The following is a 26,946-nucleotide window of genomic DNA, read 5'->3' on the forward strand; positions in this document are numbered from 1 at the left end:
TTGTTTTCGGCTCTGGCTTCACGAGGGTGTGTGTGTGTGTGTGTGTGTGTGTGTGCACGCGCAAATGCTGGCGTGTGCGTGCGCTGATGGCACACGCGTGACTGGTGATGCGCGAACACGCGTTGGCATGTGCAGCCCGTCCCGGAGCACGTGGGTCAACAGGGATCGCGGTGTCCCGTGTTGGCGTAGAGGTGCGCGCGTGTGTTGACGTGTGCGCGCATGGGGAGGCGTGGCACGCGCGGCCCTCACGCATCCGCACGTGCGCACGTCGTCGCGGTCGCGTCGTGCGTATCGCGACGCGTGCGGACACCCTCGCGCACGCATGTTAACGCGTGTCCGCGCGTGCTGGGTGCACGCGTCCGCGTGTGGCCGCGCGTGCCGCCGCAGTCCGGCCTCCCCTCGGCCTGGCACCAGGGGCATGTTCCGCGGGCCTCGCTCTTCCCGTTCCGTGAAATGTTCCCCGTCCCTTCCTGGAATGACTGACACCTGCCAATACCTGCACCCAGTGAGTCAGTGTGATTAGCCAGAACGTGGTTACGTGCAGTTACCCGGAACCGCCTTGTGCCGGCCTTCGTCGGGCACAGCAAACGAGGCAGAGGCCAGTCCCGAGTGGGCGTCGAAGGCGTGCTCCGTCACGTCTCCCTGGGGCACGTCCTGGTCGCCCCGGAGACCCCGCACGAGCGCGTCTGCTCCATCAAAGTCTGTGGGTCGACCCGGTGTCCTGGGTCAGCGGCAGAGAGGCCCCTGGCTCTTCGGCCACCCCCAGGGCTGGTTTCCGGCACGAGGCTGCCGCGGACAGGCTTCGGGTTCCCAGTCGTGGAGGAGTTGGTGCCCCTGCCCTTTGCCACAAAGATCTAGTGGCTTTGGCCCCGTAAACATGTTTATGGTGCAGAGAATTCAGTTGTACGGTTAGGGCCAAAATAAAAAAAAAACACAAAAAACACCCGAGAAACAAAAGGAGTTCTTTCCCGTACCTCGTTTTCCCTTGTCAAACGTGACCTTGGCCTCCACTGGCCCTGGGAATGGCTGGCAGGGGCAGAAACGCAAAGAGGAACAAAACAGTCCGTTCTTGGCTTTGGAGCTTTACAGGGCTCAGCAGCTGGCGATCACGGGGCGTCCCGGATGCTTCTGGTCCTGACGTGAAGCTGCTCGGTCTGCCCAGAACCTCCCTGAACCCAGAGGTCCGGGACCCTGGTGGTCCGAGGCCTGGCTGTCAGTCTCTTGCCCCTTCCCCTCCCCCGCCCCATGTCTTCCTGTCCCTGCTGGGGAGGGGGAAGGAACAGGAGTGGCCCGACCCTTGTTTGCTTCCTGGCATTTTGGGCGAAGTTCCTTCCACCTTTTCTGGAAGCTCCCAGAAGGACTCTTAAGACACTTGAAATATCTGTTCCCTTACCTCCTGGCCAGCTGCTCCTTTGTCTTACGTGTTGGGGCCTCGGCCAGTCTCAAGCAGTGAGGGGCGTCTTTGTCCTGGCCGCTGATACCCCACGCCCAGACCTTTCTCCCGAATTACAGCCTCCGGCAGCCAGGGGCCAACCGCGGATCTCAGTTCAGGCGGCCAGAGGCTGCTTGCACTACCCCGGTGGGGGGGTGCCCGACCCCTCATCGCTGCCCCCCCCCCCCCCCCCCCCCCCCCCCCCCCGCCTCAGGCCTCCGGCCGTACCCCCGTCTCTGTCGGTGGTTTTTCTCTCCCACGGCCGTCCAGGCCGAGAGCCTGAGCCCCAGCCTGGCTTCCCCCTTCTCTCTCTTACTTCCTACATTGAACCAGCGGGACGGTTATAGTTTTCATCTTCACAGTACGTCCGGGATCCCACCGCTTCTCGCCGTGCCTGTGGCCACCGCCCCGGTCCAAGGCTGCATCGCGTCTCCCTGTCTCTGCCTTTGCTCCCCGGCCGGGTTTGCTCCACGCAGCGGCCACACGGAGCCTCTGAAATCTGCAGCCGGACCACCATTCTCTGTTCCAAACCCCCCCCCCCCCCCGCAGGGGGCCTGGCTCATCCCCCCCCCCACCCCCACCTCCCTTGTTTGAATTTGCCAGCCCCCTCCCCATCCCCTGTGCTCCCGTCCCTCCTTCCCCTGCGGTCACTTCTGGAGCCCTGTCACCCCGTGAGATGCCGCATCTCTCACCTGTGTGCGTCCTGTGTGGTGTTTATTGTCTGTGTCTCCCCAGGAAACCATGGGGCCCGTGAGGGCAGGGACCTTGGTTTTGTTTTTTGCTGTGTCCCCAGCACCTGGAATGATGCCTAGCACGTAATCACAGGTTCTCAAGTATTTACTGAATGGGGGTTTAGAAGACAAGGGTGGTTCACAGGGAGGTTTGCGACCAGTGGCGGGTGGTGCTCCCGGGCGGGGACGTGGGGTCGGCTGCCCTTCCCCCCTGCACGGCCCCTGCTGTAGCCCGAGCTGCCCCTGCCTCCTCACCGTGCCGCCCGCCCCTGCCTGTCTGTCCACCCTGCGGGCAGCTCTTTCTGCTGCGGCCAGAATGCTCTTCGGAAAATGCAAGTTGGATCATTTCACTGCCCTGATTAAAAACAAAACTTCCCCGGGGTGGTAGGAAGCCTGTCTGTCCCCACGGTGGCGCTTCTTCAGGGCCCCTGCCTGCTCCGACTCTCAGATTTCTTGCCCTTGCTCTAGCCCCACAGGCTTTGCTTTTCCTGCAGGGCACTGTGTTCTTTCCTGCCCCTGGGCCTTTGCATGTGCTTTTGTGTTTCAGCTCCAATGTGACCTCTCGAAGAAGATACCCCCTGACCACCAGCCCTCCCCGTGAGCCCCACTCCCACCGTGTCCCCCGTCTGCGTTAGAGCCACCCGTGTCATTCCCTTCCGGGCCTCTGCCATTCTCCCAAGTTACGGCGTTCGTTTGCTTGAGGTTCCGTGAGGCAGGGACCTCGTCTGTCTTGTTCTTGACCGTATCCCACGGTTGGGGACCCTGGTCCAGGGCGGGGACCTGGCTGGCATGGGACTTCGGGCTGAGTCAGGGAAGGGATCCTACTGGGGATCCTCAAAAGCCTGGGCTTTGGAGCCTGACTCCTTAGATTCCGGTACCTTCTCCTCCACTCCTTTCTGCGCGACCGTGGCGAGTGACTTAACCTTGCGGTCCCTCACTTTCCCCAGGCCCGCCTCTGAGGGCCGTGCCACAGACAGTGCTGTGGAAGAGCCCGTATTAGCACAGTGCCTGGCACAGAGGAGCCCCGAGGAGCCACCGGGAGCCTGGTCTCTGAGATGCGTTCGTGGATTCAGGCGGGGGCCCTGGGACTTCTCTCTCATTCCAGTGACTGGGTGTTTCCCTTGGCCGATGTCTTCTGATTGACCCCTTCTCCGTCCCAACACGACGACGGAGTGGCCAGGAGGGACACAGATTTACAAAGAGGTCCTCAGGGCCGTCTGTGAGCGGCGGGTAACCACGCGGCACCTGTCCCGGCATCGTGGCCCCAGCGGGCGGCTCGCTTGGGGGGAGGGGGCTCCCTTCCTGCTGCATTTAAGCAGAAGTTGAGCGTTAAAGTGGAACCATTTGTGTGTCGTCTCGGGTCCTCACCCGCAGAAACTGTGTGAGGCGGGAGGGGAAGCAGCAGGCCCGTTCTGCTGCTCATTTTACTCTGAAGGGACCGGAGGCGCGGCTCACGGGCACGGTCACTGTCGTGCAGTCACGTGCCTGCACCCGGTGAGCCACCTGAGGGCGCAGGGAGAGGGCAGGGAGGGAAGCTTTGCTGGCCCTACCCTTCTTCCTGCGGGTCCCACAACGCAGCACCTGGTAGGCTGCACGCAGTCCCAGAGTTCAAGGTGAATGTCTTTGCTGTGTGAATCCCTATCACTCACCAGCAGCTTTGTCTGGGGCTCGGGATTGGTCTCCTGCACTATGGGGGGGGGGCTGGAGTGGGGGAGAGCGGCTGCTTTGCAGAGGTCTCCCAAGGGAACCTTGTGGAGGGACCTTTAAGGGTAACTAGAGAATTTTCCCGGTGGCTTGGATCACATGTGCATCCCTGGAGCTGGGGAAGGAGTTTCCTTTTTCCCCAAACCGCAGGGAGTGGGGTGGGCAGGTGGTGCCCTAAATGAAAAGGAGGCTGGGTACGGAGTAGGGGGCATGGAAGATGGGGACGCGCTAGCAGAAGGAGGAAAAGGAGACAGGCAGCAAGAAATGGTTGAAGGGCCCTTTGCCCCAGAATAGCCCCCCCTGCCCCCGCTTCATCTCGTTGCCTCAGTGACATTGGCCGTTACAGTGCTAGAGATTATTTTGTTTGGCTCCACCTAAGACCTCTTGAGGAGGCGGTCGCTTATCAGCTAATTGTTTGTATCGGGGAAGGTTTCATAATCTCCCGGATCGTTAGATCTGGAACTTGGGTTTTACTCAATTGCACTTTTTTTTATTTCTCCTTCGGGGAAAACCAAATCCAGAGGGAGCACGGATTTACGTAAAGCCACGGAGCAAAGTGGCAGCGAGGGCTGCCGGCGGGGCCGATGGCCCCCGGTGAGCCGAGGAGGGGGATGCCGGGTGGAGGCCAGCTGGGCCGGGGGAGGCCGGACGGTTGCAGGAGCAAGGCCTTATAAACTGGGAGAGACGTCAGAGCTGGAATGTGCCAAAGTTCAGACGGCCTGCCCCACGGGTGGGCGACTCCCCGGGCGTGGCGAGCGAGGGGTGAGCCCGGGACCCTGTGGCCTGTATCACCGTCTGCCCGCGTCCGTCAGAGGGGTGGTTGGGGTGAAAGCCGTGTAGCCGGCAGGTACATTCCGCAGGGTGGCCGAGCACATCTGTCAGCAGCAGCATCCAGGGGCACAGCCTTCTTGAGCCAGGACAGTGTGGGGGTGTGCGTGGGAGGGGCCTGCCTGGGCGGCCAGGCCCGGGGGGGGCCAACGGGAGCATCTCTGACGGAGTGCCGCGCGTGCCCACACGGTCACCTTCCATCTGGGTGAGAGGCCGAGTGCGGTGTGGGGGCTGGGAGGTGGTACCCGGGCCGCCAAGGTCAGTCAAGGTCAGTTCTCAAATGCCCAGCCCTTGGCCAGGGTTGTGGCGTCCAGGAGCTTAGGTGGACCCAAGAGCGTGGAGTCTGGAGCCAGACGGTCCGGGTTCAGATCCTGCCTTTCCCCCAGCTGTGTGCCTTTGGGCAAGCGACTCGACCGCTCTGTGCCCTACTTCCTCCTCTGTGAAGCGGAGTCTAAAGTGTCTTCTCTCTGGGGCTCTTCAACACTGGAGGAGCACTTAGGATAACAGCTTAGCAAGTGTTACATAAGTGTTTGCTCTTGCCTCCCTCTAAACCTCATAGACACGTGCCTAGAGGATCAGGCTGCCTTCATTTCCCCTGAGTGGGGCCGTGCCGTTTTCCTGCGTCTTGCCGTTCTCACCCCGTCGTCGCTCTCTTTTCCAAACCTCCCCGGCTCGCCTGGGTCGCTCTCGCCGGTCTGTCTGGCGGACTGGGAAGGTTCCGGAGCGTGGACGTCCCAGCGGGCCCCACAAAGGGGCCGTTCGGCCTCGTGAAACAACCACACCGCGGTCCGTGCGCCCTGTTCCCGACCGAGGTTTTGCTTGGAGAAACTGCCAGGACCGTGCGGGCGACGGGCCTGAGCCCTGTCCCCAGCTCCCCTGGAGGCTTACAGTTTGTCCGCGAGGGGACCAGGCCAGGATTTTTGACAGCTTGCCCCTCGGTTTGGATTTGTCTGATCGTTTCCTCATGAGCGCGCATTCTCTTCCGACAGATTTTGTCGTGTAGCAACACAAAAGCGGCCTTGTGTGAATCAGATGGGAGTAGGGCTCTTCTGGCCGAGTTGGGATGGGTGTCTCGACCCCCCCCCCCCACCTCCGGATTAACCCCAGTACTGCGGACGGGTGACTGCCCGCGGGACGGCCGGATGGTCGCCTCCTCCTGTTCTGGGCTGGAGAGCTGGACGCTGGGGTGGTGGATGGGGGCTCCCCTCTGTTCTGGAGCCCCCCCTCCCCCAGCCCTCTGAGTCCTGCAGGAATCTCGTGCCCCGTCAGCCCGGCCCCATCTGGCCTGTTGGCCGGCGGTGGAGGTCATGGGCGTTACTCGGCAGAGAGCCGACTGCAGCCGGAATCCCTTGGCAGCTTCGAGAGCCTCTCCGGTCCCCGGGACTTCCTTCGACTGCGCGTTCCCAGCCTTCGTGGATTCCACCCATCAGAGCCTCCTGCTTCCTCGTGTCAGCCCCGGAGACTTTGATTTCTTTCTGCTGTGAAATATCGTGCACTTCAAGGAAACTGCCGGAGACACACGCGGTTAAATAGACACCGAAGACGAACACCTGTGTGATCACCCCCAGACGGAGAAGCGGGACCTCGGACGCCCTCCAGAAGCCCCGGCGGACGAAACTGGGCTCGTTCCCGGCCTGCCGTGCTTTTTATTCTGCTCCCCTGAGCACGACGCTCGGTTTCCTCTGATTCCGAACTCTACTTGAAATCAGTCATACTGCCGAGGTCTGAATGTCTGTTTTCCCCAAACTCCTGGGTCGCAAACCCCGCGCCCAGAATGCTGGTGGGAGCGGGGGCCTCTGGGAGGTGACCGGAGGTGAGGGTGGGGCCCTTAGGAAAGTGTTAGTGCCCTTGTCAAAGAGTCCCCGGAGAGCTCACTCGCCACTTCGGCCACGCGAGGACACAGCAGAAAGCCCACGACCCAGGGGAGGGCTCTCGCCTGCCCACGCCGGCACCCGGATCTCAGACTTGCAGCCTCCAGACGGTGAGAGACGCGTGTCCGTCGTTCGTCGGCTGGGGCATTGAGTCCTCGCAGCCCGGATGGACTAAGGCAGAAACGGTACCCGGAGTGGGTTGCTGCTGTATAAACACGCCTACGACCGGGGAAGCGGCTTTGGAACTGGGTGGCGAGCAGAGTCCGGGAGAGTTTGGGGTGCACGCCGGAGGGAGCCCCCACTGCCACGAACGGACGGTTGCGGTCGGTGCTGGTGAGGGCTCAGAAGGAGAAGAGGGGAGGGAGCCCCCATCTTTTTGCCCAGCTCCCCCCCCCGCCATGGTCGCCAGCGGAGTGTGGTCGCGGGCCGAAACGGGGGCCTGCTTCGAAGCTGGAGGAAGGGCGATCCTTGGTCTAAAGCAGCTGCGTTGTGTTTGCGTCCTCGTGTCGTGTGGAAGGTGGAGCTGGCGGGCGAGAAAACTGGGTACCTGGGGGGGCCGGGGCGGGGGGGGGGCTCCGTAAGCGCAGCGTGGAAGGCGTGGCTTGTGTGAGCCCTTACAGGGGAGCGAGCGCAGAGGAATGACACAGGGACCGTTCCTCAAAGGGAAGTAGAAGGTAAACATTTGGAAACGTCTCAGCCTCCCCGTGCTGGAAACGAGAGAGCCGAGGAGGAGAAGGCCACGGGTGTGGCCAGTGACCGTTTGATAAGGAGATACGTGTGGGTGTGAACCCCAGTTTGTTCGCCCCGTGGGAAGGTAGCCAGCCCGACCCGAAAGGGAAGGACGGGGCAGTGGGGGAAGGCGGCCGGCACCCTTAGGATTTAGGGCCCTGCGGGGGCACGCGCGTCGATCCTTTGGACAAGGGAAGGACCCCAGGAAGGACCGGAGGTCCTCGGGGCTCCCTCCTCGGGGCGGGGCGCCACCTGGGTTTCAGCAGGCCCGGCTGGCTTCTGCCCCAGGAGCTGTGGGCGCGCACCTTGGGCAGAGGGCGGCCGCCAGGCGAGGCGGCCGCCCACGCCCTGTTGGGGTGACGCCCGGCAGAGCCGTGGGGACGGGGCAGCCCCGGACCCCAGGCGGGTGGAGCCAGGGTTGCGCGTCTCGACCCGGGAGAACCGCCGAGTGGGCCGTGCCCGGCGAGCGTGGGGGGACCCCGACCCCAGCCACAGTGGGTCGGGGAGGCAGGACGGCGGCCGAGGGGGCCTCTTCTTGAGGCTCGGGGCTCAGGGTTCTTTGCCGCGTTGGGTTTTGGGTTCCCCTTCGACCTGTTCCCCCTTTTCCCCCTTTCGGAACGGGAGTGTCACATGGGATGTCACAAGCCCTAGACGGTTGTGATTTCACAGGCGCACAGCTGGAGTCTCACTCATGCCTGATTTCGATACGTAATTGTTTTTAAATTTTTAATTATTTTTTTGAGAGAGAGAGAGAGAGAGAGCAGGGGAAGGAGAGAGAGAGAGAGAGAGAGAGAGAGAGGAAGAGGGAGAAGCCCAAGCAGGCTCCACACCCAGCACAGAGCCGGACGTGGGGCTCGATCCCACAACCGTGAGATCGTGACCTGGGTCGAAATCAAGAGTCGGACGCTCAACCGACTGAACCACCCAGGCGCCCCCCTGATTCAGATACTTAGATGGGGCTTTGGGCTCAGACTGGTGGGCGGATGCCACGTGAGAAGGGCGTAGATTGGGGGGGCCAGGGTGGCAATGCTGTGGTCGGCATGTTTGTGGCCCCCCTCCCCCCTCCCCCCTCCCCTGCCAAATTCCTGCATTGAAGACGGTGCTGGAGGTGATTTGATCACGAGGGCAGAGCCATGAGGCGCCACGGATGGGAGACCCCAGGGAGTTCCCTGCCGCTTCAGAGGGGGGCTCTTCCCCGACCACAGTGACGCCCTCAGACTTCCAGGCTCCCAGCTCTGAGAAGCGAGTGTCTGTTGTTTATAAGCCACCCTGGCTGTGACGTTTTATGACAGCAGCCTCGCCCAGGCGGACTGAGACACACATAGGTATTTTTTTTTTTTTTTTTTTTTTGGTCTGTTTTTCTTCTCATTATGTTTGTGAGATCTGGCCTTTTTTTTTTTTTTTTCTTTTTTTAAAAAATTTTTTATTTATTCTCGAGACAGAGAGACAGAGCATGAGCGGGGGAGGAGCAGTGAGAGAGAGGGAGACACAGACTCCGAAGCAGGCTCCAGGCTCCGAGCCGTCAGCCCAGAGCCCGACGCGGGGCTCGAACTCACGAGCCGTGAGAGCGTGACCTGGGCCGAAGTCGGACGCTCAACGGGCTGAGCCCCCCGGGCGCCCCGGGATATGCCCTTGTGGTTGCAAGAAGCCACACCTCCTTTTTCGCGGCCGTGTAATATTCCACGGGGCCATCCTGGGGTGTCGGTCTACTCATGACGGCCGTGAGTCCCTGCGGTGCTGGGTCGTGCACGCTCGCGGCCCCCGCCCCCAGGCTGTACACACCGAGGTCGCTGAGGGTCCAGGTGTGTGCAGCCTCAGTTTTGCCCGGACGTGCCGCGCTCGTTTCCGGAGCGATTGCACCAGCTCTCGCCCCCTCGTTAATTTTTTACTTAATAATTTATGGAGGCGAAATTCACATAACATATAATTAGTCACTTCATTTATTAAAAAATTTTTTTTTTAATTTGAGAGACAGAGAGAGGGAGAGAGCGAGCATGTGCACAGGAAGAGAGGTACAGAAGGAGAGAGAGAGCATTCCAAGCAGGCTACGTGCTTAGTGCAGAGCCGGACACGGGGCTGAATCCCACGACCCTGGGATCATGACCCTGGGATCCCATGACCCTGGGATCGTGCGCAGCAATCAAGAGTCGGACGTTCAAGCGACTGAGCCACCCAGACGCCCCCGACTAGTCGCTTTAAAGTGATCCATTCGGTGGCATTTAGTACCTTCACGGAGTTGTGCGGCCGTGACCTCTGTTCTAGAACATTTCCGTCCCTCCAAAGTGAAGCCTGCTCCCCCTGGGCCGTCACTCCCCATTCTCTCCCCCCAGCCCCTACACAGTCACGCGTAGCGCTGGGCGTCCGCCCACACGGCAGGGGTCAGGAGCACGCTTCTGGAGCCAGGCAGGAGGTGTGGGTTCAAATCCTGGCTCTGCCTCCGGTTCTCGGGGCCTCTGCCGGGACGTGCGGGGTCGTGGGGCGACGGGAGCCAGCTTCCTTAGCTGTGCCTCGCGGTCCCTCCCGCGGCCACGCCAGCGCCCCATCCCTTCAGGCCTTCCCCGGTGGCTGTGGTTGCAATGGCTGCTGTTTTGATTCGCCTCTGTGACTTGCAAGGTTGACTTGCCTTGCTTTTGTGCGTCAGTGGGCGTGCAGAGTCCGAGGCTCAGAGTTTGAGGGGCCTGTTGGGGAGGGGGGTCACGCAGCAAACTGGGGCTCGGGCTCGGTTTAATCACAAGTCTGGGGCCCCTGGGGGCGCCCGGGTGGCTCGCTGGGTTAAGCGCCTGACTCTGGGTTTCGGCTCGGGTCGTGACCTCGCGTTTTCGTGAGTTCGAGCCCCGCGTCGGGCTCTGCGCTGACAGCGAGGAGCCTGCTGGTGATTCTCCCTCTCTCTCTGCCCCTCCCCTGCTTGCGCGCTCTCTGTCGCTGTCAAAATAAATCAACAACAACAACAAAAGAGTCTCGGGCCCCTGATGAGTAAGGGCAGCTAACCCTGGAGTGGCAGAGAACGTGAGGTTCTTCTCCGGTGGGAGCCCTGAGTGCGAGGTCGGCGTGTATCCAGGACGGGGAGAGAATGTGGGTGACCCCCCCCCTTACCCCCCCATTCCCCACCCCCCCCCCGCCTCCCCAAACCAGCTTGGGCGTTCCTTGCCTGCTGACAATGCTGTGCACCTGTGTATGGGTGTATTTATTTTCTAGCGCCTTTGTTCCTACACGGCCATCCCCTCCGTGTGTCTGTGTCCTTTCCTTTTCTTTCAAAGGCACCTGTCATTGGATTTAGGGCCCCCCCCCGCCAGTCCAGGACGACCTCATCTCCAGACCCTCAACTTGATTCCACCTGCAAAGACGCTGTTTCCAAAGAAGGTCACGTTCTGGGGTTCCGGACGGACGTGAATGCGGGGGGCGGGGGGAACACTGTTTACCCCACCGCAGTGTGTGTGTGCCCGATGCCTCAGACCTGCAGATGCCCAGTTCACAGCCAGCCCCTGGGTCTCGGGTTCTCTGGGAACTCGATTTTCCCCTGAAAGCCACTTTCCACCCGTGCGGTGGGGGTGATTTTGTCAGCTCGCGTGGCCCCCGACGGTCATGTTCCTCGCGACAGCTGGACTGGCCGTGCCCTGCAGGGCCCACGCTTGCCCTGAAAGCCCCTGCTGGCATCGGAAAGAAGGTAGAGAAAGAAGCGAATTTAAAAAGAAGGGGACGATTAAAAACGAAGCGAAAGCGTACAAAACACCGGCACAGCCTCAAAACGAAGGCACAACGTGCAAACCGCCGCTCCCAGGGCCGACGGTGGGTCCTCGCTGCCGCGGGTCCTCGCTGACTCGGGCCAGTAGTTGCTTCCTGAAAAACAATGTTTGTGTCCCCAGGGACCGGCACATCCTCCCTCCTCTCTCTCTGCCCCTCCCCTGCTCGTGCTCTGTCTCTGTCTCTCTCTCAAAAGTAAATAAACATTAAAAAAAATAAAGCAACAGAAATACATTCTCTCACAGCTCTGGAGGCCGGAAGCCTGAAACCAACGTGTTGGCTGGACCGCCTTCCATCCCGAGGCTCTCGGGGAGGAGCCTGCCTCTTTCTTCTGGTGGCTCTGGGTGGCCCTTGGCTGGTGGCCATATCACTCCAGTCTTTGGCTACCTTTCCACACGGCCCTTTTTTGTAACTTCTCTTCTGTGACAAGGACGCTCGCCATTGGATTTAGGACCCACCCGCGTGAGCCAGGGTAATCTCATTTTAAGATCCGTGATTGCCTCTGCAAAGACCTTTTCTTCCAAATAGGGTCACGTTAAGGTTCCAGGTGGACAGGTCTTCGGAGGGGCCCCCGTTCAAGTGGCTGCAGGGAGCCCGACGTTAACGGCAGCGGCGTCGATGGGGTGTCCCCTGTGAGCCTGGCTCCAAAGCCGCACAACAGCTTGTCACATCCTCACGGCCCCTCAGGGGTGCGGTGATGCGTGTTTTCCAGGTGGAGGCACAGGGGCTCAGAGAGGTTGCCGGACCTGCCTGAGGTCACACAGCTGGTGGTGGGAATGGGCCGTCTACTTTTGTCCCAGGTCGTAGCCCAGCTGCTCACGGACCCGGACCCGGCTGGAGAGGTGTTTTATGGGGCCCACACGACAGTTAAAAAACAATTACTTAAATAAATTGGTCGTCAGCATTTAAAGACGGGCAGGTTTATACGGAGCTCCAGGTTTCTGGACACTCGTGGTAGTTAGTTGACGTCTGTTCTAGAAGCAGCCTCACCTCGCCAGGACGATGCTTTCCGGCCGTGTGGCCGCGGGCGAGTGACTTGGCTTCTCTGGGCCTCGGTTTCCTCATCCGTAAAATGGGGCTAGCAGTAGGCCTGGCCACGCAGGTGTTGCTTCGAGGGATAAACAGGTTGGTAAATAGGGCGCGGGTTTGCCCTGCCCCGTGCATGTGCAACTGAGCAGTGACATCGTTGTGATCAATTCCCAGGCTCTTTCTGGAATAAATTCAGAGGCCACCGGGGTCCCGGGTGATGCAAGGGTGCCCAGAGGACATCCGGGCCATCGGCAGCCGCTGGGGGTTCTGATGCCGCCTGAGGTCTTAGGCGTGAGCCCCCTGCCTCAGTTTCCTCATCTGGGACAGCACCTTTCTGTCTCCCTGGGCAAGTTGGGGGGATTCAGAAGGTGGCCCCAATTCCTGGCCGTATGTGGGCAGTGACCTCAGATCCTCCTCGAGCCTCAGTTTCCCCAGCTGTGAGGTGGGGGATGTGAGCTGTCGTGAGGTCGGAGAGGTGGGGAGCAAAGTGCCCCTGGCGGGAGCCCGGGGATGGTGATGGGAGAGGCTGGCGATGCAGGGCGTGTCCACACGGCCCCGGGGGGTGGGAGCGGAGGGGCGGGGGCGGGGGGCCGGGAGGCTGTCCTTGGGGGGCAGCCTGGCCCTCAGCAGCCTCTCCCGCAAGACGCAAGGACTGACATTGCTGACCTCCACGCTCCCTTGTGGCCGGGGAGCGGAGATAAGTGTGGTGGGGCTGTCGGCCGTCACGGCCACTTGTGTCCCGGTCGGAAAGGAAGGAAGGCCGGGGTCTGGGACAGAGTCCAGCTGAGGCCCGAGGCGTCCTTCAACCCTGGGGGTCAGTGCCGGGAGGGGCCTCTTGAACCCTCTCGATGGTTTTGGACGTGACACCAAGCAGCTTTGCGTTTCCGCAGCATCTCTGACTTTTCGGGGAGTTCCCACACCTGTGGTCTGGTTGACCCGCCGCGGGACAGGCTGGGAAAGTTCCGGGTGTCTCTGCCACGTGGTCAGGAGCGGCAGAGGGCCCCCTCCTCCAGCCGGGGGTGGGGGATGCTTTGCAATTCATCACCGGCTGCTTGCTTAGACACCCCGAAGGATTCGGGTGGTTGCAGTCCCCGTGGGCACGTGGGACAGGCGGGTGGAGAATCGGCTCCGGGCAGCCCGGCCCGAGGGAGCGGTACCGACGGGAGGGGGCCGGGCTCCCGGGTGGCCAGGAAGGTTGCTCGTTCCTTCAGCATGCACCGTGTGCGGGGTGCTGTGCGGTGTGGGGGCTGCGGTTGTGGACGGAGCTGACCGGGCCCTACTCTCAACGTCTGACGTCGTGGCGGGAGGGGTGGCCCGTGAGTAAGCAAACAGAGACGCTCACGAAAGGCGTCCGAAGGGAGCAAGGTGGGGGAGTTGACATCGGAGACTGCCCGGGTGGTCGGGCGGGCTTTTCCGAGGAGGAAGGAGTCGGGTGCTGGAGTGGCTTCCCAGGAAGAGGGCACGGCACGTGCAAAGGCCCAGAGATGGGAAGTTGCTTCCTTAGTGGTGGGACAGCAAACAGGCCAGTGGGGCTGGGGCACGGTGGGGGGACGGGGAAGGGGGCGGTGATGAGGCAGGCTGGGGCTTTGTAGGACATGGTGAGGGGTTTAGATTTGGTTCTCAGTTCATTGCGATGCCTTTGGAAGACAGAAACAGATTGGAGATTTCTTCTGCAGGGAGAGCCACTGGGTTGTGCCGACGGGCTGTTCTAGGCGTGTGAGGGGAGGAGTCCAGGATAGCTCTCAGACTTTTCTGTGGGAGGGACTGTGAGTGCGGGGCTGTCTTCCAAAACGGAAAGACTGGGTTGGGGGGGTCGGGGCAACCAAGACCAGATGGAGAGCGTCGGCCTTCAATCCGGCCTCAAGTTCCTGGTGGAACAAAAATTAAATAAAATGGGCCAAGGACTTAATAGAGATTTCTCCGGAAAAAGCATACAAATGACCAAAAGCTCGGCATCACTGATCCCTAGGGGAATGCACATCAAAACCACAGAGATCCCACCTCCCGCCCATCGGGACGTGCCACCAAAAAAGCAGAGAATAGCCAGTGATGACGAGGATGCGGGGAAATCGGAACCCTGTGCCCTGTTGGTGGGGACGTGAAATGGTGCAGCCGCCGTGGAAAACGGTGCGGAGGCCCCTGAGAGAACTGAAGACGGCATTGCCCTGTGACCCAGCACCTCTGCCTGTGGGCCTATCCCCCGAGGAACTGAGAGCTGGGGCTCGGAGAGAAGAGACCCTCGCCCACCCGTGTCCACGGCATCGAGAGCCAAGGGGTGGGAACGCTCCGAGCGTCCGTCGACAGAGGAAGGACCAACGTGCAGTGGGAGATGATTCGGCCTTCAAAACAAGGGCAGCGCCGACCCTGCTACGCCCGGGACGCAACTTGAGGACGTGTGTGCTGCGTGATGAAAGGCGCCGGCCGCCCAAGGACAGATACGGGATGATCCCACGGGTGTGAGGCGCCCGGGGGAGTCGCGTCCGCAGAGACGGCAAGGGGGGGTGGTGGGCCCCAGGGGCTGGGGGAGGGGACCGGGAGGGTCAGTGTTTCAGGGCCACGGAGTCTCCGATCAGGAGGATGAGAAAGCCCTGGAGGTGGACGGTGGGCCTGGTTACGCAACGACGTGAATGCTCTTCACGTCACTGAGACTCGCACCCTTCAACGTGGCTGAAATGGTAACTTTTATGCTGTTCACGCAAAAATTCGTGGTGGGGTTTAACCCGAGGGGGAGCGGGTTTGTAGCTGTGGCCAGATCGCCCAGCCCACCGGCCGTGGTCAGATTACAACATGCTGAGCCTCTTGCAACAGCTGGAGCCTTTGAAGGAGGCAGCCCTGAGCTCCTGATTCCTGCAGACTCAAACCACTGTTACCCCATTTGATGAGGCCTTGGCAAGTCTCACCATGTGTGCTTGAATCGCGGCCAAGGCGGGCCGAAGGAAGGCTCATTTAGTAATAGTCCTTGGGACGCGTTCACACCTGGCTGCCTTCTCCAGAGCACGTCCCGGGTCACTTTATTCTCTCTGCACACTGCCAGCTCCAAGGAAGCGGGAGGAGGGATCCCTGTGGCCGGGGAGGGGGCCGGGGTGGGGAGGACGGGGCTCGGCAGGCCAAACAGGTCCTGTGTCAACCCCCGGCCTGCCACTGGGGCTCAGAAGCCGTCACCAGGGATGGCCCGCCCCTGAGCGGGTGAGGCCGCCGCGTGCATGAAGCTTTATTTGCGGGCCTGAGATGGGGATTTTATGTAAATTTCATGCGTCCTGAAACAGGGTTCTTTCTGCTTCTTTTCTTTTCTTTCTTTCTTTCTTTCTTTCTTTCTTTCTTTCTTTCTTTCTTTCTTTTTCTTCCTTCCTTCCTTCCTTCCTTCCTTCCTTCCTTCCTTCCTTCCTTTTTCTTTCTTTCTTTCTTTTCTTTCTTTCTTTCCTCCTCCAAACACCCAAACATTATTAGGAAATGTAAAAGCATCGTTAGCTCCTGGGATGCGTGGAAGGAGGCATCGGGACAGATTGGACTCTTGGGCCGCAGTTTACTTGAAAACACCCTGCTTTGTTATGGGAGTGAAGTTAAGCAATGGAAGGAATCGTTGTCCTCTGCCTGACTCGGTGGAAAAGCGGGGCCCTGGGCTGGTCTGTGCCTGCCAGAAAGAGTGTGGATGGGACTGCCAGATTCCAGCATGGCGGCGGAATTAGGGGGCCCGGATGAGGTCATGGGAAGTGGGATTGGGCTCGATCTCCCCCCCCCCCCATCCCAGGGACGGGGGTCAGGACGGTGTGTGCCTCCCAGCAGTGTCCCCACTCAGCTGTGATCCTTACTCCCCCACACCTGGAGGGGGGGAGCCTGCCCTGAGGGCAGTGGGTGTAGTGGTCAGACCACAGGCTTTCAGGCGGACTGGAGTTCAAGACCCCTTGCCGCTGCTGGGTTTGTGCCCTTGGGCAACTAAGTAGCTTAAAAAAAAAATCTTACTGTGCCCCAGTTTCCTCATTCATAAGTCAGAACATGTAATGGTATCTACCTCACAGACCAGTTGTCAGGTTTAAATGAAAGAGTGTTGATTCAGATGGGATGCCCTGGCCTGTAGCAACATCGAACCTGCTTCCGAGTGGCCGGTGTAATACAGATGTTTGTTATTGTGCTTCGTATGAGACTAGAGATGGTAGGTGTTTCTAGATGTGTTTGGCAGTTCAGTAATGTCAGGGCACTAGGTCAGTGTCTGTGTGATTTCTTAAACGTTGACCTCATGGTCTCACAATGGCTGCCACAGCACCATACATCACGCAGGTACCTACGTCACTCAGAGCCAGAAGGAGGGATGGGGCAGTGGCAGGGTTCTGTTCTTTTATTGGGAGTGGGATTTTTTCCCCAGAAGGCCCCCTTTCTTTCTCATTGACTAGCATAAGGTCATGGGCCCAGACCAGAGCTGGACCCACCTTCCTGAAATTCAGGGCCGTGTACCCCAAACTGGAAGCAAGTCAGAGTTCTCTTAGTTGAGGGAGGGGAGAGAGGTGGGCTTTGGGTGAGCAGTAACACGCTCTTATTTAGCACATGGCCCAGCACCCAGATCAAGAAACAGCAGCACCCAGAATCCCCCCGTGTTTCCCCTCTAGTCGCCACCCACCCCAAGCGTGACCACCACCCTGATTTCTTAGAGCGTCGATTGGTTTTGTACTTTATCAGAATGAAATCACCCAGCAGACAATCCTGCCCGCTGGCTTCTTTTCTTCCCTGTTTTTTTTTTTTTCATTTTAACGTTTTAATGTTTATTTTTGAGAGCGAGAGCACGAGCTGGGGCAGAGAGAGGGCGAGACACATTCGGAAGCAGGCGCCAGGCTCTGAGCTGGCAGCACGGAGCCCGACGCGTAGGGAGCGACGTTCGAGGACCCTGAGCTCCTCGGACTGACTGCCTGAGCCCTTTCTGATTGGCAGACCTTCTCTCTCACTTTGTGCTCGGCTCCTGATTGATGAATGTTCCCCCCCCCATAACTAAGCACCAGCTTTGAGCACGTGAGACGCTCAGACGGGGTCGGAGCGAGCGAACGAATGAATGAACGAAGGAAGGCTGTTTTGTCATCCGCTGCTGCTGTGTATAGGACGGGGATTGTGGGTAGATTCAGATCCCCACGGGAGCCCTGCAGGTACCAGAAGCAGGGGTGGGGGGGGTGCGGGGACAGCCTGGCATGAACTGATTTGGGAGCCGCGGGCCTGTGGCCGCGGGAGCGCAAACCCGTCTGAGGAGTTCCGTCCCGACGGGCCGCCGCCTCGTAGGGATACAGGCGCCGTGCTGGCCCATCTCCCAGGTTGTCAGAAGGTGCCAGAAGTCCAGAACTTACCTTGCCATTCAAAAAACACTGTTGACACATTCACACGTTTGAAATCCCGCGTGATGATCCGAAAGGCAGCCTCTGGCCGAAGCTGGCCCGTGGGTGGACAGCTGGCTTCGGGAAGACAGCTGTGGGGCCAGGCTGTGGGGTGTTTTGGGGGTGGGGAGGGGGTGGGAGAGGGCAGTTAAGACATTTGGGGCGATTTTAACTTTTTTTTACTTATTTTATTTATTAACGAAGTTTTTTCATGTTTAGTTTTTGAGAGATGCAGAGACACAGAGTGTGAGCAAAGGAGGGGCAGAGAGAGAGAGGGAGGCACAGCACAGAGCCCGACGCGGGGCTCGAACCCACGAACCGTGAGATCGTGACCTGAGCGGAAATCAAGAGTCGCACGCTCCACCGACGGAGCCGCTGTGGGTGAATTTTTACTCGGGTCTGCACACTTGCCGAGCTCGCCCAGCACCCGCGGGAGGTTCTCCTGCACCCTCTGTGTCCGCACCCCCCTCCCCGCGGTGCCCCCGCCTCTGTCACCGGAGCTCAGCGTTGCACGTCCGCCAGAACGTCGCCGACGCGGGCTCCCAGGGCACTCCTCCTGCGTGTTGAGCTTCTGCCGGCCGGCGCTGTGTTTGTGGTTCATCTGTGTCGTCGTGGGCACCCAGCGTCCGCTCCTTTTCCCCGGCGGGTGGCATCCCACTGTGTGAACCTGCCCCCTCTTGTCATCCTTTCCCTCGTTTGTGGACGTCTGTGTTTCCAGTTTGGGGCTTTTCTGAGAGACGCTGCTGTGAGCGCTTGCCGATGCTCATTCGTGTGCGGACGGACGTAGGTTTTCGTTTCTCTGGGGGAAAGCTCTAGAGTGGGTCGCTGTATCGGGGGGTACGAGTCTGTTCCGCGTTAGCAGATGATGCCACCCGTGTCCCAGCGACGGTCGGCCGTGCCTGTTAGACTTCCCCCAGCGGGGTGTGAGCGTTCTGGGTGCTCCGGTCCTCATCAGCGTTGTTATCGCCGTCTTATTTGTGTTAGCCGTTCTGGGGGAGGCTGTCGGACCTCACCGTGAGGCTAATGGGTACCTTCTCTGATGACCAGGCTGCCCGGGACTGGTGGGGTGCCTCCATGAAGTCGTGGGGATCTAGTCTCCCATCTTTCCACTCCGCCGTCCTTTGTTTGTGGCTTCCATCCTCAGGGCAGCCTCACGATCCAAGGTGGCTGCTCTGGCTCCATCCCTCACGACTGCAGTCCAGGCAGCAGGGGGACTTGTCACCAAATACAGGGGAATTTCTGACGTCGATAACGCCAGGAAGGCAAAACGGGGTGATGGATAGAATGTGACTATGTTAGAAAGGATGGCCTTCTTCTCCTTTTCATTCACTGCTATATAGTCCCCAGACTTAGAACAGAACCTGACATGTGGTGGGGGAGCTCAGTAAATATTGTTGAGGGGATGTAGAGCCCTCAGGGAAGGTTGCACGGAGAGCGTGAGTTTAGACCTGAGAAGCGAGGGGGTCACCAGGGAAGCCGTGGAAGGGAAGGAGCAAGCAGTCTGTGCAAAGGCCCTGTGGCAGAAGCTTGCCCGGTCGGCCGAGGAACAGCGAGGCCAGTGTGGCTGGAGGGAGTTGATGAAGGGATAGCTGCGGGGAGCCCGGTTGCTCGAGATCTCGTAGGTTAGGGTTAGGGTTCTTGTTCCGGGGTAAACCGGAGGCCACTTGGAGGCGGCCGCAGCCGACCTGTCTTTTAGGAGCCGAACTCTGAGCCCGTGGGGAGAGCCGAGCAGCGGCAAGAGCTGAGGCAGGAGAGCCGCTGACCAAGTGAGTGCGGCCGTCCCGACGGTCCGTCCGTGCCGGGCGCGGGGTGGTGTTGGGGAGAAGCGGAGGGTCTCCGGGGGGGCGCGTCGCGGGGCGAGCGCGGCCGAGATACGCTGGCGCCGGGGCGTTGGGTGGGAGGGAAGCGGACGCGTCGGCCAGAGATGGCTCGACTTCCCGGCTGAAGAAACCCGTCCGCGGTCTTAGCAAACCGCTCGGCTTTCCTACGAAAAGCACCTTGAGAAGCAAAGGAGGTCGGAACCCGAGCCAAGGGCGCGGCGTTCCCAGGTTCCGCGCTGACTCAGCCTGCGCCGGGGTCCTCCCCGAGCCCCCGGGCCGCCTGGGGCAGGGCGCGCCTGCGAGCCCGGGGTGCAGAAGGTGGCAAGAGGCCCGCCGGCCGATCCGGGGCGTGCAGGGGCCGGTCCCGTCGCGGGACTGGGCTCGGAGGTGTGTTTCCTCCGGAGCCTGTTTCCTCCTCTCTTCTCGCCGGGGGAGGGATTCGGTTTTGCAACTCGGGGGCCAGGTCAGGTTAATGGTTATTCTGCAGGGCTGCCCGGAGCCCAGTGGGTGAGAAGGTGTAAGGGTGCCGCGGGGATGTGATTAAGGGCCCCGCGGCCGATGGGTCTCCCCCGCTCCCTGGGACTTCGGGGACGCGCTCGGCCTCCCCGCCTCGGTGTCTGTGTGTGTTAAGTGAGCCTTCGAGAACGTAACGAGGTGAAGCAGGCAGAAGGCCGTTGTTACCCGGATGGGGCCGTACGGGGAGGGTCGATACGATTCGCCTGCTCTCCGCTTGTCCCCCGCCTCCTCGGGGGCAGCGCGGGGTGGGTGGTTGTGCACAGGTGGCACCTAGGGAGCGGGGTTTTGGACTTGGGTGGCAAGGGCATCCTGGGCACCGGGGCAAGGGCCGTGGGAGGCGGTGAGCTGATCTGCCTTCCCGGAGTGCACTCGTGTGTGGGAGAACACGGCGAGGCCTCGAGTGCCAAGGGCGGGAATTCGTATCTGAAGGTGGACCCAGCGACGGTCACGCTCACGCTGAGCGCCTCCCATATGCGCTTGCCGTGCACCGGGTCTAAATCTCATCCGCGGCTCTGCCCAGGAGGGGCTGTTAACTGTTCCCATTGGACAGCTGAGCGAGCCGAGGCACCGAGATGTCGCTGGAGGCCGCACGGCTAGGAAGCGATGGACGTGGGGTCCAGCGAGGTCCGTCCACACCAGCGCTGCCTGTAAAAAGCGCAAATCATGAATGTGAACGCCCTGTGTGATTTGAAATTTTCTAGGAGCCACGTTAAAAAAGAGCCACCTGGGGCGCCTGGGTGGCTCAGTCGGTGAAGCGTCCGACTTCGGCCCAGGTCATGATCTCACGGTCGGTGGGTTCGAGCCCCGCGTCGGGCTCTGTGCTGACGGCTCAGAGCCTGGAGCCTGCTTCCGATTCTGTGTCTCCCTCTCTCTCTGCCCCTCCCCTGCTCGTGCTCGATCTCTCTCTCTCTTTCAAAGATAAATAAACATTAAAAAAAAATTTTTTTTCTTAACACATCAGGTGCTTCTGGAGACTGTAATTTCTCCTTCAGAGGAAGGAGAATATGGCCTCCTCCGAGAGGCCTTCCTGGACTGCCCTGTTTGACGCGACGGCCCTGTCACTCTCCACCTGGCTTTATTTTTCCCCAGTAAGCGTCAGGGCCTGAAGCATTTCCTGCAAGGATTTGTTTGTCTGGTGCTCACCAGTGGCCTCTGCCCCGGGGCCATCACCTCCGCCAGTGCGGGGACCTTGCTGGCTTATTCTCTGCGCTCAGGATGCCGAGGGGCCCCGCAGGTGCCCCGGGAGTTTTGGGGGGTGCTGGTGAATGGTTGGGGCGCGTGGTGCATCTTTCCACGATCGTCCGGGAGCCCCGACGTCGAGCCTGAGGAGCGCCGTGGGGTCCGGTGGGTGTGCCGAGGGGCGCGGAGGTGGGCCCACAGCCTCCCTGCCGGATGCTGTCCCCGTTCTCCCTGGTGCCAGGGGACCGAGGACGTGAGCTTTGGGCCAGGATGCCATCCTGGCTGGGTGTGGGTTCCGGTGACACTCTGGTCACTTAGCTTGGCCTTGGCCCCTGTATTGGGCTCCGTAAGTGTCCCCCACCCCGCCCCCCCACCAAAGACGTGTGAGTTCTAACCCCAGTTACCTGTGAATGTGACCTTATTTGAAAATAGGATTTTTGCCGATGAAATTAAGGTAAGGACCAGATGGGCCCTAAATCCAACGCGAGTTTTTTTTTTTTTTAAGAGGAGGGGGCACACAGGAAAGCGAGGTGACAATGGAGGCAGAGTTTGGAGGATCGCGGCCGCCGGAGGCCGGGGAGCAAGTCGGGACCCCCCTTCCAGATTCCAGAGCGATCAGGGGCAGCATGGCCCTGCCCACACCTTGGGGTCAGACTTTGGCCACCCCCCTCCACCTGTGAGAGAACAAATGTGTGTTGCTTCAAGTCCCCCTCCCGCCCCAGGAGTGACTTCGTCCGAGCAGCCGGGTCGGGGGGAGAGGGGCCAGCTGAGGCTTCCGGAGTGTGGTTTCGCCTGGGGTCTTGGATTCCCTGGCTCTTGGGATCTGGCGAGCGATGCTTTTCCGGCCTCTGGACTGAGGTCCCGAGCTTTCGCCACCGCCGGCCAAGGGTGACGGTGAAGTCCCCGGGAGCCGTGGGGCCCTCTCGGCCTCTGCCCACTCCTCAGCTCAGAGCTCATCCCGGCCGCGCGCTCGAGGCCAGGCTGGAGGTCTGAGGCCCTGGAGCAACAGCCATGTGGCCCCTGGCCTCTTCCTGCCTTCCTTGGGCCTCCGGTGAAGCGCGGGGCTGGCCCAGGGCCCCCCATCTCCCAGGCCCCTCTGGTGAAGCGCGGGGCTGGCCCAGGGCCCCCCACCTCCCAGGCCCCTCTGGTGATGCCCGGGGCTGGCCCAGGGCCCCCCACCTCCCAGGCCCCTCTGGTGATGCCCGGGGCTGGCCCAGGGCCCCCCACCTCCCAGGCCTCTCTGGTGAAGCGCGGGGCTGGCCCAGGGCCCCCCACCTCCCAGGCCCCTCTGGTGATGCCCGGGGCTGGCCCAGGGCCCCCCACCTCCCAGGCCCCTCTGGTGATGCCCGGGGCTGGCCCAGGGCCCCCCACCTCCCAGGCCTCTCTGTGAAACGTGGGGCTGGCCCAGGACCCCCCAGCCCATCCCCCGCCCGGCTGTCCCTCCCTGGGCAGCGTCTGAAGCACCTCCCCTCCTGGCCTGGGGAGGCGATGGGGGACAATGGAGGAGCCCGTGGAGACCACCCTCGCGGTCTGTGACATCCATGTGTGACCTCCATCGGTCTCGGTCCCGGCGCTGCGGCCTGGCCCGTGAGGTGGCGGCTGGCTAAGCCTCAGAATGCGATCACGACTGATTTTACAGATTGACTTCACCGAAACAGAGACCGATAGCCGAAAGTTAGCGTGAACGAAACGTTCATTTTTGCCATCCCGCGTCCCCTGGGCCGCTGTCCCGGCCCAAGCTGGGCCCCAAGGAGGCCGTGCTGTGTACTTTAAAAAAAAAAAAAATCTCGCTTAAGTAGGAGCTATTTGAAATATATACAAAGGAGGGGCGCCTGGCTGGCTCAGTCCGTTAAGGATCTGACTCTTGATCTCGGCTCTGGTCGTGATCTCACGCTTCGTGGGATCGAGCCGCGCCTCGGGCTGTGCGCTGACAGCTCAGAGCCTGCTTGGGATTTTCTCTCTCCCTCTCTCTATGCCCCCTCTCCTTCAAAATAAATAAATAAACTTAAAAAAAATAGGTGTACATACAAAGGAGGAAGCAGATAGCCGCTCTCTGGTAGACGTTTCCATGTTCCAGGGCTCATGTTGCTTGTTGACTCAGCAAAAATTTGCTGAGTGTCCGCTGGGTGCCAAGCACTGTCCTAGGCCCTGGGGATACGTCAGTGAATCCATGAACAGAGCAGATGAGGATCCTGTCCTTGTGAGTTCATGACCTAGCAGGGGAGACAGAGAAAGAACAGTGGACATAGAGTATGCTGGAAGGCGACAAGGGCCATGGGAAACACAGTTTCAGGGAGATCAGGTGAGAGATCTGACTATGTGGTCACCTTAGGAAGAACATTAGAGGTAGAATAACCAGTGCAAAGGCCCTGGGGCAGAAGTGTCTGCCAGCCGGCCAGCATGACAGGGTTGAGTAAATGACAGGGACAGGACAGGACGTGAGTCCTGGAGAGGCCACAGGGGCCAGACCAGGTGGAGGGACTTGCCGGCTGGGGTGAAGACGACAGCTTTTATGTTCATTGTATTTTCAAGAAATAAAAGCTTACACAGTATGTTGTACGTTTGACAAATCGCTGTGAAAAGGTCCCAACCGACTGTATCTTTCTGCGGCTCGTCTTTTTTTCCCAAGTCGATCTGTTCGTGCTCTGTCTCTCAAAGATAAGCAAACATTAAAAAAATTAAAGAAAAATACGTTTTAAAAACATATTCGCTGTCGATGGACGTTCAGGTAAGCCGTGGTCCTCAAGGCGTCCTGCCTGTACACGGGCTGCGTCCTCTGCTGGGAATGCCCTCTCCCGTCTTCCTTTCCCGGCAAAGCCCAGCTCACTCTTTCGGTACTGGGCTCACGTGTCCCCTGTTCCGGGCGGCCTCTCTGACCGTCCAGGAATGGGCTCCTGGCGGGTCTGGTTCGGTGAGCGGCGGTGGTGCCTGGCAAGGGCTCACCTTGGCCCTCTCTCCCAAGTCTTTGTGTTCCGGGCTGTGATCTTTGACCTTGGGAGGAGGGGGAGGGGGAGGGGGCTAGACTCTGTCATATCAGGCAAAAGGCCGTGAGCTTGGCTAGCGCTGCTGTCCAGATGCCTCTGTCCCGATGCCGATCAAAACCAGTGCAAAGTCTGCCCCCTCCTGAGGGTGGGGGGTGGGGCAGCGACAGTGCCGGGGAGGAAGAAGGGTCGGTCACTTCATGCCGGGTGACTGCTTGGCTGACCTTCCGGATGCCCCGGGCTCTGCCATACCCTGTTCTGAGCACTCTACCTCTACAGACGCACGTAAGCCTCACCCCAGCTCTGCGAGGTGGACCCTACCCTCGTGCCCATTGTATGGATGTGGAGGTTGAGGGTTCGCAGAGGAGCGATGACTTACCCACCGTCACCCAGCCAGAAGGCAGAGCTGGGTCATCGAACGTTCCCTGTGAGTGAGCGGGTGAATGGGGTGGAACCCCAGAACTAGAAGCCCCTTCTGCTGGAGAGAGAGAGGGAGGGACACGTGGCTTTGCCTGGAGGTTCATTTCTTGGGTCGTGATTTGTCCCCAGGGCAGGGTGAGCTGGACAGCGGACGAGGAACGTGGGGTGGGCTTCTGGGATGCTGGAGTTCCCAGGGCTTCTCCGGGTCCGGCTGAGAAACAGGGCTGGGGAGGGAGGGGAGGCAGGAAGCGGAAACACTCTTCGTTTTTTAAAACCCCTCGCTTGAGGTATGATTGACGTTCTAAAGAGCTGTACGTACGTATTCAGCACGTACAACTCGAGGAGTTTGCGGGAAGTGTTCGCCCTCCAGCCCGTCGCCGCGCTGTGTGTGGAAAGACCCCCCCTCCACAACTTTGCTGCTGTTTTCGTTTCGCAAGCCCAGCAAGCCCGGCAAGCCCGGCGATCTCCCACACGCCACAGCGTTTCCAGTTAAGAGGACTGCGTCCTCTCCTTAAATATTTGCTAAGAGGGCAGATCTGCTGTTACATGTTTTTATCACACACACACAGGAGGAAGGAGCTGGGACCGACGTCGCGTTCTCTCCTGGCGGAAGCCAGGACAGGCAGGGACCCCTGGTCACTAGCCCCGTGTGTGTCTTTTCCGTTGGGGGAGGCGATGGCTGAGACGGCCGCGTCGGGACTCCCTCCCTGTGGGCCTGTTGCAGATTTGAGGATTTCCACGCTGGGCGACCCCCCGCTCCCCCCCAGCAGCCTCTCGCCCAGCCCGCGCCCACAGGAGCTGTGGGGCCGCCCTCCTCCAGACGGTGCCCCGGCGGGCGTGGCACAGGGGTGGCCCGGGAGCCAGCGGTGGCCCGAGGTGTGTGATTTGGCTCCCAGGAGCGTTTGATTTTGAAAAAGAAATTGTCGCTGTGGAAGCAGTTCGGAGATGCCACGGAATCCTTCGCTCAGATCACATTTGTGAGTCAGCGCTATTTGCGTGTATCACGGGTCGCGTCATAAACATGGTCCCTGTGGCTTCCGTGGCTGGTAGGGAAGATGTGTTTGTCAACAGGTGATTACGACAGCCTGAAATCCAGATTTTGTGGTCAGTCTTCCGGTTTTTTATTCTTGGCAATGAATTCAACCCGTCTTCATTTCATTGCCATGTCGGTCAAACGAGACACAGCTGAGTCACTGGCGCCCATTGTACAGATGGGAAAACCGAGGCTCAGAGATGACCGTCTTGCCCGCGTGGTCCTGGGATCCGGCTGCCTTCAAATCCGCTCCTCTCCCGAGTCTGCCTGTTGGGGACAGAGGGCGGGGCCTGGCTGGCCAACTCCCGCCTTCTGCCTCCTGGACCCGAACGTGCGGCTGTAGCCTCTGCCTGTTGGTTCTGGCTGTTTGGGCACAGATGGGGGGTGGCTGTCCTTGTTCTGGAAGGCCATGTTCAAAGGAACGTGGAAGGTGACACATGCCGTGTTGTACCTAACTTTGTGACATTGGGCATCTGTCTCATGGGCTGGCTCCCTGTGACAGACCCAGGCTCTGAGCCTTCAGGGGCCCGTGATGTGGCCGGGCCACGTTGGGGGGTGGGTTGGGTGGTCCCGGGGGGACCTCCCTGTGACACTAGAGCAGGGCTTGCAGAGCTGAGGAGGGAGGCAGGGATTAGAGGCCAGTGCATCTGACAGACAGACTGCAGACCTGTTTTCTTCGGCTCTGTCTCAGCACCTCCCTGCCTCAGGGCCTTTGCACTGGGCATTGCATCTGTGTGCCGTCCTCCTCCCACCAAATCCACGCGTTCCCCTCGCTGCCCTTTGTTTTTATTCTGTGTTTGTTTTTGTTCTATCTTTGCTGGCGTTTCACCTGTCTGCTCCGTTTAAAGTTGCAATCCCCTTCCCTATCGCCGCCTCTCACACGGCCCGCCTTTTACCCTCGTGCGCGATACCTGCCTTTCCCCGGCTAGGTCAAAGAGGCCACGACGCTGGGCATTGGGGTCTGTCTTGTTCTCTCTGGTATCCCCAGCTCTTAGAAGAGTGGCTGGTGTGTAGCAGGTGCTCAGGAAAAGTTTGTTGAATGAATGAATGATGCCTTTGGCCCCATGGAGCCCACGAGTCTGCAGTCCAGCAGCAGGCCCCTCCTGGCCTGTTACTAAAACACACATGGAAAATACCAGCAGGGGCTTCCTGGGGGGCTCAGTCGGTTAAGCCTCCGACTTCGGCTCAGGTCACGATCTTAACGGTTCATGGGTTCGAGCCCCGCGTCGGGCTCTGTGCGGACAGCTCGGAGCCTGGAGCCTGCTTCGGATTCTGTGTGTGTGTGTGTGTGTGTCTCTCTCTCTCTCTCTCTCGCTCGCTCGCTGTGCCCTTCCCCCACTTGTGCTTGCTCTTTCTGTCTCTCAAAAACAAATAAGTAAACGTTAAAAAAAAAATCTTTAAAAAAGGCAAAAACAACAGTAGGAGTATCTCGCCGATGAACGAACACTCCAGAGCAGTGGTGCCCGGGTGCGGCCCGGCGGTGGGTGCAGCCTGGCTCCGGGCCGCTGTTCTAGCCGCCCGGTGGGGTGGGCACCTGTGGGGACCCGGGTCACGCTCCTCACGGACGTGTTCGTTTTGCCC

At 60.2% G+C, this 26,946-nt stretch overlaps 1 protein-coding gene across 6 annotated transcripts in view; it reads left to right on the forward strand.

Moving 5' to 3' along the window:
- The window catches only part of SCARB1 (scavenger receptor class B member 1), a 68,792-nt gene that overhangs the window by 11,658 nt on the left and 30,188 nt on the right, over positions 1-26,946 (forward strand). Inside the window, exon 1 of one of the 6 annotated variants that reach the window (XM_042963043.1) lies at positions 14,678-14,740. The exons of the other annotated variants lie outside the window; for them this stretch is intronic. Within the exon in view, the coding sequence (XP_042818977.1) occupies positions 14,693-14,740 (48 nt within the window). The 5' untranslated portion in view covers positions 14,678-14,692. Of the gene's footprint in view, positions 1-14,677; positions 14,741-26,946 lie in introns of those variants that run through there. 6 annotated transcript variants of the gene reach the window in all.

This window comes from Panthera tigris, chromosome D3 (genome assembly GCF_018350195.1).
Source record: "Panthera tigris isolate Pti1 chromosome D3, P.tigris_Pti1_mat1.1, whole genome shotgun sequence".
In the NCBI taxonomy this organism is placed as follows: domain Eukaryota; kingdom Metazoa; phylum Chordata; class Mammalia; order Carnivora; family Felidae; genus Panthera; species Panthera tigris.